General features: G+C 35.7%; 1 protein-coding gene across 1 annotated transcript; it reads left to right on the top strand.

The window, feature by feature from the left end:
- The first annotated feature begins 4,056 nt into the window (after positions 1 to 4,056).
- Positions 4,057 to 17,786, top strand: TSPAN19 (tetraspanin 19). Its single transcript, XM_077748150.1, has 8 exons — positions 4,057 to 4,137; positions 4,231 to 4,303; positions 6,988 to 7,112; positions 9,844 to 9,918; positions 14,103 to 14,213; positions 15,401 to 15,544; positions 16,469 to 16,552; positions 17,718 to 17,786. The coding sequence occupies exons 1-8, from the start codon at positions 4,072 to 4,074 to the stop codon at positions 17,784 to 17,786; spliced, it is 747 nt and encodes a 248-aa protein (XP_077604276.1). The 5' UTR covers positions 4,057 to 4,071.
- Positions 17,787 to 18,692: the final 906 nt, after the last annotated feature.

Raw genomic sequence — 18,692 nt, 5'->3', positions numbered from 1 at the left:
CGCATCCTTCAAGGATCATCTCAAATTCATCTTCTCTCTGAAACTTCCCAGTTGTGCTTATTCCCTGTCCCTACACCCCAAACACATAATTCACAGTTGGCCACAAGTTTTAATATTTGACTCCTTGACAGGTTGTTTATTCATTTTTTTGCTTCAATCTCCTGGCACTTAGAAGGAACTTAAAAATGATAATAAAAAGTAATTCGACTATAACTTAACTAGTGAGAAATGACACCTATGAATAGGTGAATTATTGTAAATTGTCTTTCCCTATATCTTTCATACTACTAGTAAATATATCTGCTATTGGACTGTTAATTAACTAATCAGGAAATGAGCCAAAGAAATGCCACACCAGGACCTTATTTGATTAAGTTAAAAACAAGTTTGTTGTCTATAGCAAAATAATAATACATAGTTCCTCTACACTACAAATATTTAAACAAGAACTGCACTAACTAGTTGTGTATCTTTGTGTTATCACGTCTTTATTTTCATTGATGTTGTTTCCAGTATGTGGAGCTTGTGACTGGAAAGATCAGCACATGACCATCCCTCCCCTCTTCTCATTCCGCGCAAACATGGCTACAGACTTCCTTGACTTGTTGCTTAGACACCCTATTTGTTGTGTTCTAACTCTTTAACCTGAACTGTTTGCTATGGTCTGAAAGTTTGTATTCCCCCAAAGTCACATGTTGCAATCCTTACACCCAATGTGATGGTCCTAGAAAATGGGACGTTTAAGGGGTGATTAGGTCATGAGGGTTGATCCATCATGCATGGAGTTAGTGCTTTTATGAAAGAGATCCCACAGAGCTCCTTAGCCCCTTTCCTCACAGGAAGATACAAGAAGTTTGAAACCTGGAAGAGGGCTTTCACCCACACTTGCTGGCACCCTGATCTCAGACTTCCAGCCTCCAAAACTGAGACATAAATTTCTGTTGTGTAGAAGCCACCCAGTCTGTGGCATTCTGTTAGAGCAGCCCAAATGGACTAAAACACTGCTGTTGAAGTTACCATGAACAGCCTTCTTACCAACTTGGCTGACTTTGAAAGTACTGAATTCTTACCCTTTTTGACCTCTATCTCATGCAACATTATTTTAGAAAATGCTTCCTCTATTGACTTCGATCAGATCATACTTTCATTATGTTCTCATTTTGTAAAAGTCTGCATTAAAAAATTGAAATTCCTAATGATGTCATTCTTTACTATCAAACCTCTGCTCACTTTGATCTGTAGTCAATCCCCTTCTCTTCCATTCATTTCTACGACATCAGCTCCTATGCTCTTTACCTTCACTCCATTTCTAGTGCTTAGCCACAAGCATATCTTCTTCTAAATCAAACTCATTTATTAAAAATGAAATTTATAATTTTCCCCCAATTTTTCTATTGCCAGTGATTATCATTATTCTTTTAATTTCCCATCCTACAGGAATCATTCTGATTATCTCTGATTCTTTCTTTTTCATGGTAAGGCATACTGAAACTGTATCCAAACACTCCATTTCTCCCTGTAGTGATCTTTTACAATGCCCTTTCCTAATTGCTTCGTATTTTTTTTTTTTGGCTCTTTTCACCCTAATTCAATTCTTTCCTTCATCTTGGGCACATAGTTGAGTCCATCTATAGCTGAGACCTAAGTATGTGCCAATGGAATATGAGCAGAAGAGAAGTGTACAACTTGCTTAAAAGATGCTTGCCCAACTTTGCTCATCCTCCTTTACTTTCTTTTTTTTTTCCTAAGTTTAATTAATTATTTGTTTTTTTAAGAGAGAGACAGCATGAGCAGGGAGGGGCAGAGAGAGAAAGAGACGGAAACAGAGGATCCAAGGCAGGCTCTGCGCAGACAGCAGAGAGCCAACATGGGGCTTGAACCCGTGAACCGTTAAGATTATAACCTGATCTAAAGACAGACTCTTAACTGACTGAGCCACCCAGGTGCCCCACCCTCTTTCCTTTCTGCTGGCTATAAAGCATGACCACATGAGCACATTTGAGAGCCAGATGTGGAATAGGCTGGAGCAGCCCCAAGTCCCTAAGATGATTTCCTGGAAGAGAACCAGTTGCCCACCTTGGACTGAAAGAGAAATAAGCTTCAGTTTATTTTTGTATGTGGATCTTTCGAAAAAGCATTTTAGCCCCAGTTCTAACTTGCTAATTATTACCAAATCAGTGGTCAAATCTTTGTCTTTCAATACTTCACACCCAGAATTACTGCAATGTTCTTGTTTATTAGTCTACTTTCTCATTCACAGACGACAAGGACTTTGGCCCTGAGAACTTATTTAGGCTGTAGGAGAGGATCACAACTTTGTCATAGGCTGACGTAAATAGAATTGAAGCCAAAATCAAATATCTACAACATCTTAGGGAGAAACTGAAATAAAAACCAGTTAGTCTTTCCAACTGATTCTTCTATCCAAACAGGCCAGACAGTGAAGGCATGTAAGAATAAGAATGGAGGACAGAAACTGGAGAAACTAAATGGAATTAGGAGACTTCAAAGAAAAGGATAGAAGACAAAACCTGGAGAGACTCCTTCAGCTGGGAAGGAGCACTGTGGAGTTTCAGGGAGGAATGGGGCCTCAATGAAAGTAGGGAGGAGACTGTAACCTACACATCTCTTATTTCTCCACTTTTCAGGGCATCCTTCAATTCAACAAACAGATCTTCACAAACAGAGACAAGTAGCTTCAAATTAGTCTTATTAAATCTGCTTTCATCATCTTAATTATACACTGCATGTACTAAAACACTTCAAACTATGGTACTAGGTGGAATTAAAACAATGAAGGAAAAGAGAAAACTCAGAAACATGCCCAAGAAAATTTATAACATTCATATCTAATAAAGCAAAACCAATGGTCTAAGAGTTGACTTCCCATAAAGGTTTTAGGAAATTAATTAAAGATTTTTTAGATTTTTTTTAAGTTTATTTATTTTGAGGGAGAGAGAGAGAGAGAGAGAATCCCAAGCAGGCTCCACACTGCCAGCACAGAGTCCAATGTAAGGCTCAATCTCAAGAACTGTGAGATCACAATCTGAGCTGGAACCAAGAGTCGGACACCCAACCAGAGCCACCCAGAGATTGAGTCACATGCTCTACTGACTTAGCCAACCAGGCACCCCTAAATAAATAACTTTTATTTAGTTTTTTTTTTAATTTAATGTTTTTATTTATTTCTGAGAGAGAGACAGTGTGAGGTGGGGAGGGTCAGAGAGAGAGGGAGACACAGAATCTGAAGCAGGCTCCAGGCTCTGAGCTGGCAGTCAGCACAGAGCCCGACGCGAGGCTCGAACCCACGAACCATAAGATCATGAACTGAGCTGAAGTCAGACACCCAACTGACTGAGCCACTCAGGCACCCCCAAATAACTTTTAATTAACACAGCCTTAAGTTGGCTTGTTTCCTTCCATTGTACACTAAACTAAATTATGCACTAATTCAATAATTAATTCATCTACTTATTTATTCATTCAACAGATATCTATTGAGTAGCTACTATGTGCTAGACTCTGGGAATATAATACTACACAAGACCTACTCTCTCCACTAAAAGACATCAGAGTCTATGTGAGAAGAAAAGACAAATAAAGGAGAAAATAGAGTGGCAACAAATTGAGGCTAGGCAAAGGCTTCCAAGATGAGAGACCTCACTGAGGAGTTGACATTATTCTGGAAAAGAAGAGGGAAAAGCAGTGAAGGAAAGCTTCCCAGCAAAGAAGGTGTGTTAAGATAAAAAACAAAATAAAATATTTTACTTTCTGAAGACTGCAAGAAGTGTAGTAAGGTGACTAATGGTTGAACTCTTGGCATGTAATACAAATGCCAATTTATTATACAAGTTCTTGTTCTCAACTACCTGGTTCAGATAGAAAAGACAGGCCCCATTTCAAGATATCTTCAGCTTCTCCCTATATTCTGAAGGGTGGAATCTTACATTGACAACTGAGAGAAGAAGAAAAATGTGCAAATAAATGCACATTAAAGTTGTTACTGTGGTGACTTAATAGTAAAAGTTGCGGTTATCGTTTCAGAAACACCAACATCTGGAGAGAGAAAGAATGTTAAGAAAGAACAAAATGTTAATTTTTAAATATTTTCTTAATATCATTAATGGAGCTTTCTTGGTAAGACTCTTTTATAATTATTTAGTAAAGAAAATGTAATATATTTTTATTGGCACTCACCAAAAATACAATTATTGACTGTCTTTTCTTTAGGTTCTTGGTCTTTTACTCATGGGATTTGGTGCATGGCTTTTATTAGATAGAAATATTTTTTTCACAGCTTTGGGTATGTATCCATTTTTCTTTGGCTCTCGGAACTCAGGCATTCCATTTTAAATAATCGCATACATGATTTTTTCAGCAGGTGGCAGTATTTCTCTAAAATTCCTTGAGTATTGGGCAATTTTTTTTTCCCCTCTGAAGCTCTTTGCCAATTGGTTTTAGAAACACCTTTCAATAATAGGACTTAAAACCAAGATAATAAAGGAGAATAAATCTGGTGAGAGAGAACTAGGAACTTTGGCTGGACAAGAGATATGAGAGAAATGGAAAACTGGATTGTTCTAATAAACTCTGGATGAAAAGATAATGGAGATCAACATATTTGATAGTGCCCAAGTTAAATAATTTCTTTTAAAACTCGATTATCATCTACTCTCACCATCATATGGTTACAAATAAAATATAATGTTATGCAAATATGAATAAAATAAGTAAATGCAGTTAACTTGATTTTTAAAAAATATTTTGCCATTTTGTGCTATGCTGTGGTCACTATGGGCTGAAGTTTAATAGGCTAAGGGTTATTTTTATATACATATCCTTGGTGGGAGGGAAGGAAGCCACATTTCAAGTGCTCAATAGCCAGATGTGGCTATTGGGTATGGCGGCCTTATTAGACAGTGCAGATGTAGATTATATTCATTATCTCAGTAAATTCTGCTAAACAGCACTGTTAATCCTTTAAAAATATGACAAAAAGCATGCCAACATCTTTCTTAGTGGATTTCAAGTAAGATAAAATATGTTTGTAGGAAAATGAAAGCTAAATTAAAAAGTTTAATAGGTAATAAAGTGCTACAGAGTATTGAATAATTTAAATGTCAGCTACACCTAAGTGCCTAGTATCTTTATTCACTTCCATCTGTATACTTTGCTTATAGAAAAGTATTCATGATGTCTGAGTGCATTAGTGGTTTGCTCAGAGCAAATGGGTGTGTGGAGACTTTCCAACAACCATTCTGTCTGTCTTTCCTTCCCCAGAAGAGAGACAGTAATAGCTTCCACTTATTTAGTGTTGACTATAGGCCAGACACTGGGCTAAGCACTTCCCATGCAGTATCTAATTTGATAAGGTACCAGTTACTGTGGAGCTAAAGTCATTTTCTTTTTGGTTTCCCTCCATTATGGAATTGAAAGATAATTCTCTTAAAAATTACATACTTGAAAGTGTATTTAGTGAAATCTCAGTTAAGGTTTCAAGACATGGAACTGAAAATAACAAGTTTGTGGCAAGAACCTGGTTGGGTCCTCCCCTCCCTTTTATCTGCAACTTGAAATTCACTTACCCCTTTTTAAAAATCATTCTGCCTTCACCTCTTCATTTGTAAGAACACCGTACTACCTGAGGTCTCCATCTTCCCTCTGCCATAGCAATAGCATCCAATAGCCTTGTGTTCTGATCTCCTTTCTCAAACACCTTCCAAATGCCACTGAAATAATTTAAGGTGAAAATATCCATGCAACATTAAAAGCTTTTCCCTGGCTCCCCACTGCTCATATTCATTCATATGACAAGTATTTACAGAGTATCTTCTACATGTTAGGCATGATCCTTTAAGCTGAGAATGCAGTACTGTACAAGAAAGATAAATATTTTGTTCTCATGGAGTTTAATTCCAGTGAGAAAGACTGGATAAGAGCACACAAAGTGTGCATAATTTGGCCCCTGAAAACCTGCCCAATTTCACCTGCTTCAAATCCTAAGTGCCAGCAAAGCTGAATTTCCTACACAGACTGCTGTTCTATCATTCCAACCTAGATACATTCAGTTAGCACTTAAAGCCCATGCTCAGTGTTGCCTTCTCCAGAGACCTTGCCTACGTACACTCTCCAACCTCCTCCCTCTCCTGGATTAGATGCTCTTGTACCCAGGGGTGTGCTGGTAAATGTTTAACAACTGGTTCTGGAGAGAAAGTTTTGATTTATGGTATTTACTGATTTCTGTGGTTTAAGATACATAATGCCATGATGGCTGATTTCACAGTGCCAGCGTGAACAGAGATGGCTTACAAATTTTGTGAAAATGTAACAGTTGGCGTTTATGAGCCAGAACAAACTGGCTCTAGCACATCACTGCCTTCACTGTTCTCCCAGAAAACCTAGGGCATATTTAATTTATTTCTTCTTCTTCTTTTTTTTTTTTTAACAAGTATTTGGTAAACACTCAGTGTTCTACAGTCCATGTCATAACACTAAGCATTTAACAGTTAGTCCGTTGACAGTATAAATATATATAGTCTCTAGCACAGAGAGCTCAGTCTAGGTGGAGAGAGAATAAAATATGGTTTCAATGCAGTCCAATTACCAGTAAACTCAGTTTCATATAAAAAATGAACCCACACATATTAGATACTCAAATAAGTTCAGAAGTGTTTGGATATACATTAAACATAAAAGAATGTTACCTTATGGGAAAAAAATTATTCTTTCATAGAAGACAAGATAAAGGTAGAGAGATTTTTTGAGACTGAAGAATTTTTTTTCATCATGTCATTAGTGGAAGAGAAGTTGTCACCAAGACTAAATAAGAGGTGCCAGAATGAAGCTAAAAAAAAAAAAGAGAGAGAGAGAGAGAGAAAATCCTACGGGTTTGGCAGCAACTGCTTAGAGAAATCTTGGGTTACTGCATATATTGTTGAGTAGAATATAAATACCACCTAATAATCATTTATTTTGTGGTTTCCACAGATGAAAATAATCATCTGATAGCATATATTTTTCAAATTTTGATTGGAACTGGATCTGCTATTGTTCTTCTTTGTCTCTTGGGTTATTTGGGAATTCACAGTGAAATCAGATGGCTCCTAATCCTGGTATGTATTTCATTTTAACAGCCTGAATTAATCTCTATTTTCAATGTGGAGTGTCCAGATCACAAAATGAGCAATAATGATTTACATCAGCATAACATCTCAGTATAGTGTTCCCCAGGGAATAAGGTAAATGAAGCACCCCGTCTCAAGAAACTTTTCTAGATAGAATGTTCTTCCATGGATCTGGACCTCTGCATCCTTAGATGTAACTTTTCGAAACACAGTCAGTAGGAATCCATCTCCTGGGGTGAACTACAACTAGCCAAAGTTAAGAATCTGAAGACTAAAATCCAAATAAACTGTTAAAGTCTATGAGCAGTGTAGCTTAGCAAGATGAAAGAATCCATGCCCTGCAGTTGGCCCATTTTCTCCCTGTGGGACTGTCATGTAGGAAGCTAACTTATAACTGAGATCACAATTTATCATTTAACAAAGGGAAATAGAACTGCTGAGAGGGCCAGACTCTGGCACCTGGCTGGCACACTATGTCTCCCTGGCCATGTCACATGGAAAGATAAATTATAATTAGGAATATAGACCTGAACATGAGCCATTTACCATCCATGTGGCAGCTAAGGATCACAATTCACAGGCTCAAATGAAATAGAAACTTTTACCATTTTCCTTAAATCAAATCAGTTTCAATTCACGGGAGCTCTCTTGCCAAACAAGAGGAGCTCTGCCTTGGCCATCTTAGGCCATTCAAACAGCAGGAGTAGACCCTGAGGGATCATGTGAGCTGGGAAAATGAGAGCTTTCATGGTAGCCAGTGTAGATTGATAACCAGTGTCCAGAGTGACCACCCAGACTGTGAGGGCTACATAAAAGCTAAGTATTTCTGCATTCTTCCTGGTAAGAGACACAATGGCTGCAGTTGAATATTGTATTTGTTTGTTTCCCTCCCTCTAGACTCCCCCTTCTTTTGTTTTGTCAAACATAAGTATCGCCCTTATGGGATTCTGATATTAATGGCTTATGACTGAGAAAGCCTGATAGACCCCATCATAAGGAATGTGCAAAATACTAGGTCCTGAAGCCAAGACACCACTTTCTTGTCTGGATGATCCAGGGAAGGGCACTGCTACTATTTGCAATCATGCTACATTTATTATTTTTCTCCAAATATACCTATACTTTTCTGATGGATACATTTTTCCTTTTACTGTGTTAATTCACTCAATCAAGTTATGAGCAGATTTTACACACCTAATTACTATTCTTTGGCTTAACAGTGATTTTGCCTACCTCTATTCCAATCAAATAAATATTAGTTTCACAATTTATCTCTTAGGGGCAATTTTACTTCCCTCTTTTACAAGTTCTTGGGAAGTCTCTCACTGCACTCTCTAAGTGCTAAAACAAATGAATACACTGAAGTTTTCTTTTACTATATATACCTAACTACTATTAAAAGGGAATTTTCAAAGGTAAAAATCATGACTCACGTATATGTCAATGAACATGTGTAAGAGACCTTATTAATTAAAATCAGTAGGGGAATTGGTAAGAAGTAACAACTAATTGAATGAGAATGAGATTTTGGAGATTTATCTTCTATATAGACTGTATTCATTTGGATTTCCATGAATAGGAATCATTTGCATTGCCATGGACTAGGAACTTTTGTATTACTACCAGAATTCTGTAAGTTTTCTCCATACAGAGCTGAATAATAGTTTAGTCAAAGGTAATATTGCATATGCCCATAGGATCAGAAAATTGGGAAGGTCCACTGGACTATAACCAGCTTGCCATTAAAAAGAAACCCAGTAATTTTTTGTTGTTTTACATTAAAATATTGTCTTACAATATTTTACAATAAAATATTGTTTTACAATTTTTCCTGTCTCTACAAATCTCCTTTTAGTGAAGATTGAGTCAATGTATGTAGAAGTATTAGAAATCCAAACTTCTAAATGGATCTAAAGACCCTATTTTTGCCTCTGAAACATTTCTCTCTAAAATAAGAAATGTAATTTATATCAAATAAACAAATTTTAACTATTTTAAAGTATTAATGTTTAAAATATGTGAAACTAACAGTGAATCACTCTTATGTTTTAGTAAAATATTCAGACTGCTAATTTTTAAAAATCATTATGAATTCTAGATAATATGGACTACTATGTGCTGCTGTCATGAAGAAGATTGCAGTGGCCATAAGTTTAAAAAATATAGTTAAATAAGTGTGCAAATAATTTCATTCGGCCTTGGATAGAAGTATTTTCAGTTTTCAAAGGAATAGTTTAAATGTACATACACAGTTAATTTAATTATAGCAGTTGCTTTTGTTATTTTCTGGGGGTTTTTTTTGTTGTTGTTGTTACTTTATACATGATGGATTTGCCCAATAGGTGACAATTCAGTGAGTTTTCTAGTGTTAGTGGCATGGTGTGTTAAGCAGAAGTCCAGCTAAGTGGATTCCCCTCTAGGACAGTTTTAGATCCAAATGAAGGAAGATCATCAACAATTTCATTAGACCAAGTGGTCTGTTAGGGTGCTCACTGAATACCGTCACTTCTGTCTTACTCTTATCCAATTGTTCACTGATTATTTTTCTTTGCCTTTTTGTTTGAATAACTTCACTCCTGTATATGAGGCCAAGAAACCAGCAATACCTGTCTGTATTTTAAGATAGGATATTTCATATAATGTGCACTTTCCCATCATTGTAATATCTAAGGTACATATTAGAAGCACAGTTACTATCTCTATTTCTCTTTTGTTTTAGTATGCAGCACTGTTAATGTGGGCCTTTGGTGTTCAGGTTGTACTTTCAGCATTCATCTTCACAAAGAAAAAAGAGGTATGGAATGATCATCCTTTTATTTGAAATTTAAAGAAAATTAGATACCTTTTATTATTAAGACCTATGAGTCTATATTAAGAGCAAAAGATAAATGTCTTTGTGAGGAAAAACATTCAATGGATGTATTACAGAATTCTATATATGGTCAGATCAAAATGGTGGGCTAAAGAAATTTGTCTTTAACTCAGCAGGAGGTTGACAGTGTTGTAAATGACAAAGAACATGGAGGAAGAGAAGGTGATACTGAGTGTAGGGAATCCAAAATTGGTGTCCCAGACAACCCTGGCTCCCATGATTGACCAATTCTATTTTTCTATATAGGCTGACTATATTCCATTTTTGTAAAGAAATATCTTTAGACTTGTATGAATTTGAAATTTAGTTATTTTATTTAAATGAAATGAACTAAATAATTCAAATATTTGGTACAGACATGGTCATGACTCATATAATTAATCACAACAAGATTTATATTTGTCAAATAAACTTTAAAAAATCACTTAGTAAATTGCCTGAAAAAACCTTTTGGTAACAAAACTTAACTATTAAGGTCAATAGTTACCTTACATTTTAAGGAAATTTAATTGTTTCAGAGTGCCTGTGTGGCTCAGTTGGGTAGGCATCCAACTTTGGCTCAGGTCGTGATGTCATGGTTCTTGAGTTTGAGCCCCCCATTGGGATCTACGCTGACAGTGCAGAGCCTGTTTGGGATTCTCTCTTTTTCCCTCTCTGTCTGCCCCTCACCACTTTCTCTCCTGCTTAAAATAAATATATAAACTTATGGGGCGCCTGGGTGGCTCAGTTGGTTAAGCGTCCGACTTTGGCTCAGGTCATGATCTCACGGTTCATGGGTTCGAGCCCTGCATCAGGCTCTGTGCTGACAGCTAGCTCAGAGCCTGGAGCCTGCTTTGGATTCTGTATCTCCCTCTCTCTCTGACCTATCCCTGCTCACACTGCCTCTCTCTCTCTCTCTCTCTCTCTCTCTCTCTCTCTCTCTCTCTCTCAGAAAGAAATAAAACATTAAAAAAAATTTTAAATAAAAAAATAAATAAATATATAAGCTTAAAAAATCAAAAAAAGGAAAAGAAATGTCATTGTTTCAGTGCAGTCATGCTCTGTCTCTGTATTACGGGAGATTTTCCTATAGGGAAAGAGCATGGATTTGAAGTCATACAGGTCTGCCGATAACTGGAGGTCCACAAGCTACTTAACAGTCCTAAGTCTATGTCTTCATCTGTACAGTATGGTTAATACCTACCTCCCTTAGAGAGTTACCACTAACTGACAACTTTGAAAGTTTCTGTCACTGAGTAGCTACTTAAAGCTCCCTTTCTGGGGCACCTGGGTGGCTTAGTCAGTTAAGCATCCAACTTCAGCTCAGGTCATGATCTCCTAGGTCATGGCTTTGAGCCCCGGATTGGGCTCTGTGCTGACAGCTCTGAGCCTGGAGCCTTTGGACTCTCTCTCTCTCTCTCTCTCTCTCCCCCTCCCCCTCTCTTTCTCTCTCTCCCTCTCCCTCTCTCCCTCCGCCCCACACACTCTGTCTCTCTCAAAAATGAATAAAAGGAAACTTTAAAGAATTTTAAACATTTTTTAAAAAGTCTCCCTTTCTTTCCTTAATTAATTTCAAAGGAATTCCTAATCAATTCCTGTACTTCCTAGCCTTCAAAAATCTCTCTATATGTAGAGTCCTAGGCAATGACCAAACCTCATTCCTATAGAACACCACTGCCCTCCGACTTCATTTGCTATCGTGTGCTTGGCTTCTATCCTGGATATTAGCCACCCAGGACTTATTGTTCATGGCCTGGCATTTAGAGCTAAAATTTCTTCTCGTGCACACACACACACACACACACACACACACACACACACACACAGCACGTGAGTTCTGTAAAGCTGATACGGTGGCAAAGCAGCACATCCCAATCAATCAGCCTATAACTTTCGGATCTGGAGATAGAACTCGAGTATAACACTTCAGTATCCTTAATACCTCAATTTAGTTTATCAGTGTTGTTCATGCTCTCTTAAGTATTATTCACATATTAATCTCTACTTAGTTTAAGAATAAAAATGACCACCTGAAAATAATTACTGAGTGCTAGAGACTGTGATAAGCACTCTGTAGGCATTAGGGTTTTTATCCTCACAACAACTCCTAGAGATGCATTGTTCGTCCTACTTTCTAGAACAGGAAACTGAGACTTTGAGAAAAGAAATATTTGCTAAAATGCATCATGGCCAAATGACAGAGTCTCAACTCAATCACTTATTAACTGAATCTAGAGCTAACAACTGTGTTTACCTCAATTTTCCTTCTATTTATACTAGATTAAGCTCCTAGGAGCCTCTAAATCTTTTATGCCACTTACGGCACCCAACAGTGTTGGAGGTGCACCAGGACTGCAAAGGATCCTTGTCAAAATAAATATGTGTGAGGGAATTTTATTTATAGAGAAGTCATGGAGATTGGATAGGATATGCTTGTGTACTAAGATGTGATTTAGATGCACTCTGGATCTCCCAAATAATTCTTTGGAGAGTAAATAAGGACATAAGTCTGACCCTTCCCCACAACAATATAAAATGAAAAACATTTTCTGGTCTAAATAAAAATTAAGGGGCCTGGGTAGCTCAGTTGGGTAAGCATTCAATTCTTGGTTTCAGCTGAGGCTATGATCTCACTGTTTTTGAGTTCAGCCGCAGGTAGGGCACCGCAATGGCAGCATGGGGCCTGCTTGGGATTCTCTCTCTCTCTCTCTCTCTCTCTTTCTCTCTCTCTCTCACACACACAATAAAAACTTTTTTTAAAAAAAAAGCACATTAAAAAAATAAAAATTAACTTAGAGAATAAATTAACTAACTTACAGATCTAAATAACATTACATCATTCTAATCTTCCTAAATGCATTAAAGCATAGATATATAAGTGACTGCATAAGAGTTTAACTTGTACACATGGTTTAATTGTTGTAGTATTCCCACCAGTTAATTAGCTTTCATTGTTCAGACAGCATAATACAGTGAGAAATCACGAAACTAGAATTCAAATGAACCATATTTAAAAGTTTCAGCTCCTCATCCTTATTCATGTAAACAGAGAAAATAAATTCTTTATCTGTCTTCTTGTTCATAAAACAGAGTAGTATCTGTTCTTTCCACCTCTTACCTTAGTTATGAAAGTCACATAATCTGTAGGTTACAATTAAAGTTTACCTCTGTAATATCTAGATTTTGCAATAGCACTTTCACCCGATTCTTTCAAATCTGATTGTTTCTATTACGGCATTGTTAAAGGACAATTTTTTTAATTAAAATCATAATTCTTGTATAAAAATACAAGACGTGTAGGCACAGGTCCATGATTTTATTTAACATCTTGATTAATGTGGGTATCAGTAAGAAATAAAAACCAGTTCAAAGCAGAGTCCAAAGAGAACTTATAAAGACTATATCTTAATATATAAAAAACATGGTTGGTAGGGGAGATAATCAGTTGCCCCCACCAAGGAAAAATTCATCTGTATTTCTCTGACAAAGAATTAGTTGTCTATAGTTTCCTACAACTTACAAAGTTGTTAAATACATTAAAAATTGAGAAAGATACAGACTCCCATGAAATAAGACGACCCTGAGTTATGCTAAAGAAAGCCTAATTTCCACTGAAAAGATACTCAGTAATCTTTTCTGGACCATTTCAAATTTTTCACAATTTTCCCTGAGAGTACAAGAAGAAAAGTGGAATCCTTAGACATTCAGGAGAATAGCACATAACTTTCTCTTTCTTCATAAAATAAGTCTCATCCATTTTCCNTTAAAAAAAAAAAAAAAAAAAAGGTTATAGAAACAGAAAACACAGGAATAAGCAGAGAACAGAAAAATGACTAGAATACTCTTTTTTTTAGGAACCATAAGGAAAGTTTCTTTCAGATTTTGACTTTTTTCACTTTCCAAGTTTTTATTTAAATTTCAGTTTGTTAAAATACAGTGTAATATTAGTTTCGGGCATAGAATTTAGTGATTATATAGACAATGAAATATTTCTCAGCCATCAAAACAATGAAATATTTCTATTTGCAGTGATGTGGATGGAGCTAGAGAGTATTATGCTAAGTAAAATCAGAGAAAGACAAAACCCATAGAATTTCAGATTTTGACTTTGACGTAATTTTCAACAGATTCACCAAGTAGTGCATGACAAAATTGACCTTATCATTACTGAGTATGGATCTAAAGATATGCCTGAAGATATACCCAAGTGGACTATTCTGAATGCTTTACAGAAAACAGTAAGAAAAAATTAGTATAAAACTAAAAATTCCTTATCAAACATGATCACCGAAGGGTAAGGGGGAGACAGGGAAGGGCAGGAGATGGGGCAGAGGAATGAGAGGAGTAGCATTGTTCTCATGTACAAATCTTGAGTTTTATGCTCTTTTTGTAACTTAGATCTCCTAGTCTTGGTTAACTGATGTGAATTTTAACATGGTCTCACCTGTAAAAGTGGTGGTGGGGTAATCTTCCCTGCTGTACTTGTAGGAAAGAAGTCTGAGCACAGTCCTTGCTAGCAGCAGAGAAGCATGGTACTTACCACTTGAGCCTGAATGTCAGGTTTGCCACATATTAGCTTTTTGACCCTGGACAAGTAACTTTAGTAATTTCAGATTCTGAATTAATCAAATGGACAGAATAACCCTTACTTCTGGTTGGCAGTAATCAATGAAATAATATATAGAATGTATAGAAAGCCTTGGATCTGGAAAATAGTAAGCAACTAACACTTGTTAGCTAACATTATTAAGATTATTATTTTACACATCAAATATTTCTAGACAAGGTACAGGAATGAATATGGTTGCCCAGATGGTTTACAGGAATAGACGGCAGCTGAAACTTAGTAAAAGCTTGATAAAGAAAATAATTTTTGTACTTACTTTTTATAAGTGCTTTACATACATTAACTTATTTAATCCTCCAAACCCAATGAAGTAAGACCTATTGTCCTCATTTTATAGATGAAGGACAGTGAAATTGAGTAACTTACTTAGGGTCAGAGAGCTAATTAAGTTACAGAAACAAGACTCAATTCCAGACAATGTAGCACTACATTTTATACTCTTAACTACTATAAGTAGGTGCCCCACATAAAAATGGCTATTATTTTTAGTATATGTAATAACAGAAAGGCATTTTAGGAGAATTGAAATATAATTATAAATGCTTTTAGTCATCTTGTTTTTCCTCTGACGCATGTGATGTGTACATGTATTGCCTCTCTAGATTGCATTAGCTCTGATGGCAGAGAACCAAACCTTCCGATCATAAACGGATAAACAAGAAAAAAGTTATATGTATGACATCACTGTTATTAATGAGAATCAAGCCTACAGTTCCTAGTCCTGAATATAATCAAGATAAGACATGTAGCTTTGACTAAACTCATTTTTATAGTAAAATTCATAGAATTCTTTTCTAGTTACAGTGTTGTGGCCAATACAATTACACAGATTGGATAAAGAATAAAAATAAAGAAAATTCAGATCAGGTGCCATGTTCTTGCACAAATTCTACATTAAGAAAGTGGTTTTGTGATGAGCCACTGAATGCAACTTACCTGGAGGTAAAGATAAGGCTTTCCAAGTGTTTACAGTGCCTTTTTTGTTTTGTTTTCTGAGTCATTTTATAATTCTGAACAAAGTTTTATATAAAAACAATGTTATTTACAGTGATGAAGTTCTTAAGCTACTTTATGAAACTGAACTCACAATTAGATGAATAGTGATTATTTCAGTTATTATTTCATCTTTCTGGGAGTATATTATCTACACGCTCTTAGAACTTGAGATACCATCAATCTTTCTCCCCAATCCTCCTTCCTGAATCCCTGCAGAAAGGGGAGGCACTTTTGGCCAATCTCTGGTACATAGGATTGGTAAGGGTGCTCCAATACCGGAAGTAAGAAGTATGAGCATTGGCAAAAACTGAAGTGAAGTGTCCCCAGCAGTGACACAAATGTTCAGGCGAATGTAGCAGAAGCAAGAATAAGGTTTCATCTGCTACTTACGGGGATGGGATACTGACCAACACGTTTTCATTCCCAAGAACTTCTAATACTTTATATAGTTCACATGCTGATGTTATTCTAATTGTAAGATGAATTTTTCATTTACATAATTCATTCACAGATAAATAGAGCATTATGTTTTTTTAAAAAGCTTCTCCTATTTGGGAAATAATCATTTTCGTTGGTAGTATATACCTTGCTGAATTACAATAATTTGCAGAAAATTAGAGCCCTCTCTAAATTTAATAAATTTCTGATTTCAATTACATGACAACATCATAGCAACTTAAAAAGTAGTAACAGAGATGTTCTGCTATCAGAGGAAGTTCTCTGGACTAAAAAGTCTAGTCTCCACTTAGACATTGACTTTATAAACTTTGGTGCATTTACTGCGTTTATGTTTCTTCCGCTTTGTAATAGAATTGTATATAAGACCATTTTCATCTCCCAAGTCAATCTAAATAACTTTTTTTTCATTAGGGTTGTGAAAATAAAATTAACACATGGTATAACGCTAATGCTCTAACATTAACTGGAATTAACTTTGGACTTTTGGCTTCAGAGGTAAGCTTTTGTTCACATGTTTAAAGGTAAAAAATAATTGAGTATAAACCATACATAATAAACTGCAGAAAAACCAGCTAGAGTCCTAATCAGACAAATTAATACAATAGGAGTCAGGACCTTGAGACTATTCACACCCAAGAGAGGTATGAAAGACTACCAAACAGGCAGTCTTCAAGTTGACAAACTGGAAATCTAGACCAATATTGACATGGGTAAATCTACTATTTACTCATATATTCATTCATTCAGTCAGTCAGTCAGTCAGTCAATAAATTTGGAGGGGGAAGAACATCTACTGCGTGTCAGGTACTGTATTAATGGTTAGAGATACATTGGGAAGCAAAACAGACACATTCCATGACCTTCTGACCTGCAGGGTGCCAACTGCAGATTTGAGATTCAGAAGGAGAACTTCATTCTCCAGTCTCAGTGTAGACCGATGAAAGCAGGTGAAGGCTATGGATTTAACAAAACTGTGAAAATGAATAGATTATTACAGTTTAGACTATAACACTGCAATGAATATATAATGCATGGTTTGTTCAAGTATAGGATACCACATTTAATTTTATGTTGATCCAAAAAGGCATTGACCTGAAGTTCCATAGATTTTCTCCAACTGGTAAGAGTTGAAGTAACCATAGTCTCAGAATGGTTATTAAATGGTTATTAAAACCTTTTTATATGCATTAATGGTGTTCTTTTTAAATGTTTCTTCTCCATTGTGTTCATGCTGGGGTATTTAAGACAAGACTGAATGGGAGACAGTACCAGTGGTCCATTTTATCATCTTGTCTTTGCACACCATCTTTAATGATTCTATCCCAAAATGAAGCAGTTTTGTAGGACTGATGACATAGATGATGAACAAAAACCAGATCACAGTTCATCAAGACATCTAGCCCAATGATAGCCCATGTAATAAAAATAGAAGTCTATTTGTTAGTCCCTCCATAAATGAATTTGGTGACGGCTAGATTACTCTAGAAGACTAGCTTTGCAGACTTCTTATTGGCAACCCTATATACCTTACTCCAAAAATTTCCCACTCTCTTTGATCCTTTTCCCTCTAAAGCATGCATTTAGGTGATTGTAACTGTGAACTTTGCAAATTACTCTTATCTATTACATTTTGATATCTTATCATTTCCTTTTCTTCTAGGTTTTGCAAATCTCATTAACTGTTTCTTTCTTCAAACACATGAAGAATAGAATATATGCAGAAATGTGATCTTTGAACTTTAATTTGCCCAGAAGAAAGCAGCTAATTCTCAAAATAACCATATTGTGTTCTCTTATTTCAAAAATTAAAAGTTTTGAATTACATTAATTAAGTTTAGGACTTATTCAAGTTTTATGTAACATAGAATTATTGAATATTATAAGAAATCACTCCATGAAATTCTCATTTTGTTTTTCAATATCAGATTCTGCAGTTCAGACATTACCTTGAGCTATTTTCTGAATTCAGGATGTCATTATATCTACTGAATTCAAAATGTGAAGTATCTCTATATGCTTTGAGTTTCCTATATAGAAAAGATACCTATATGAGGTTCAGAAAATACTAATTAAGTAAGCAATTATAATATCTATTTTAAATTTGCAGATTTTAAGAAAACAATACTAATTTGTGGGAGATTTAAAAGAAAGATTGAAAATCTTCATGACACTGATCTCTGTACTGAATTAATCATTTATTACTGTCTTCTGATTAATGCTTGCAAATGGATAATAAAACTTTAGAGATTTGGGTATACCTTAGTGGCCATAGTAAAATATTAAAATCACAATTTTTAACTATAGCATAAATGTTCTAAATGATCACTGAATTCCCATACTCAATTTGCTCCTTATTTTCTTTTTCCTTAAATTTTGTTTGGGCATGCATGCACAATTCTCTGAAGGGTATAAAAATAGCCTACCTGTTCTATTTTCCTAAAAATGATACTGTGAGAACAGGAAAAATATCCTTTGACAAATAAAAAGTGCCATGCAAATGTGAGGCATAACCATATCATTGTTGTTCTTTATACCAAAAAGACCACCTTGACCTTGAGGAAATGAAGCAAAGATAAATTAACTGAAGATCCTGCATTGCTCTCACTCCTATAGAAGGCTCACTATAATTTACCAG

The sequence above is a fragment of the Crocuta crocuta genome, unplaced genomic scaffold, assembly GCF_008692635.1.
Source record: "Crocuta crocuta isolate KB4526 unplaced genomic scaffold, BGI_CrCroc_1.0 scaffold79, whole genome shotgun sequence".
NCBI lineage: Eukaryota > Metazoa > Chordata > Mammalia > Carnivora > Hyaenidae > Crocuta > Crocuta crocuta.
The sequence above is the reverse complement of the archived record's forward strand: the minus strand, read 5'-3'. Positions and strand labels throughout refer to the sequence as shown.

Bases quoted from the DNA above. Each gene is read 5' to 3' on its own strand.
- TSPAN19 (XM_077748150.1), top strand. From the start codon at position 4,072: ATGTTAAGAAAGAACAAAATGTTAATTTTTAAATATTTTCTTAATATC. The intron at 7,113-9,843 runs GTATGTATTTCA...CTTTTGTTTTAG, and splicing joins TCAGATGGCTCCTAATCCTG to TATGCAGCACTGTTAATGTG. The intron at 16,553-17,717 runs GTAAGCTTTTGT...CTTTTCTTCTAG, and splicing joins TTGGACTTTTGGCTTCAGAG to GTTTTGCAAATCTCATTAAC.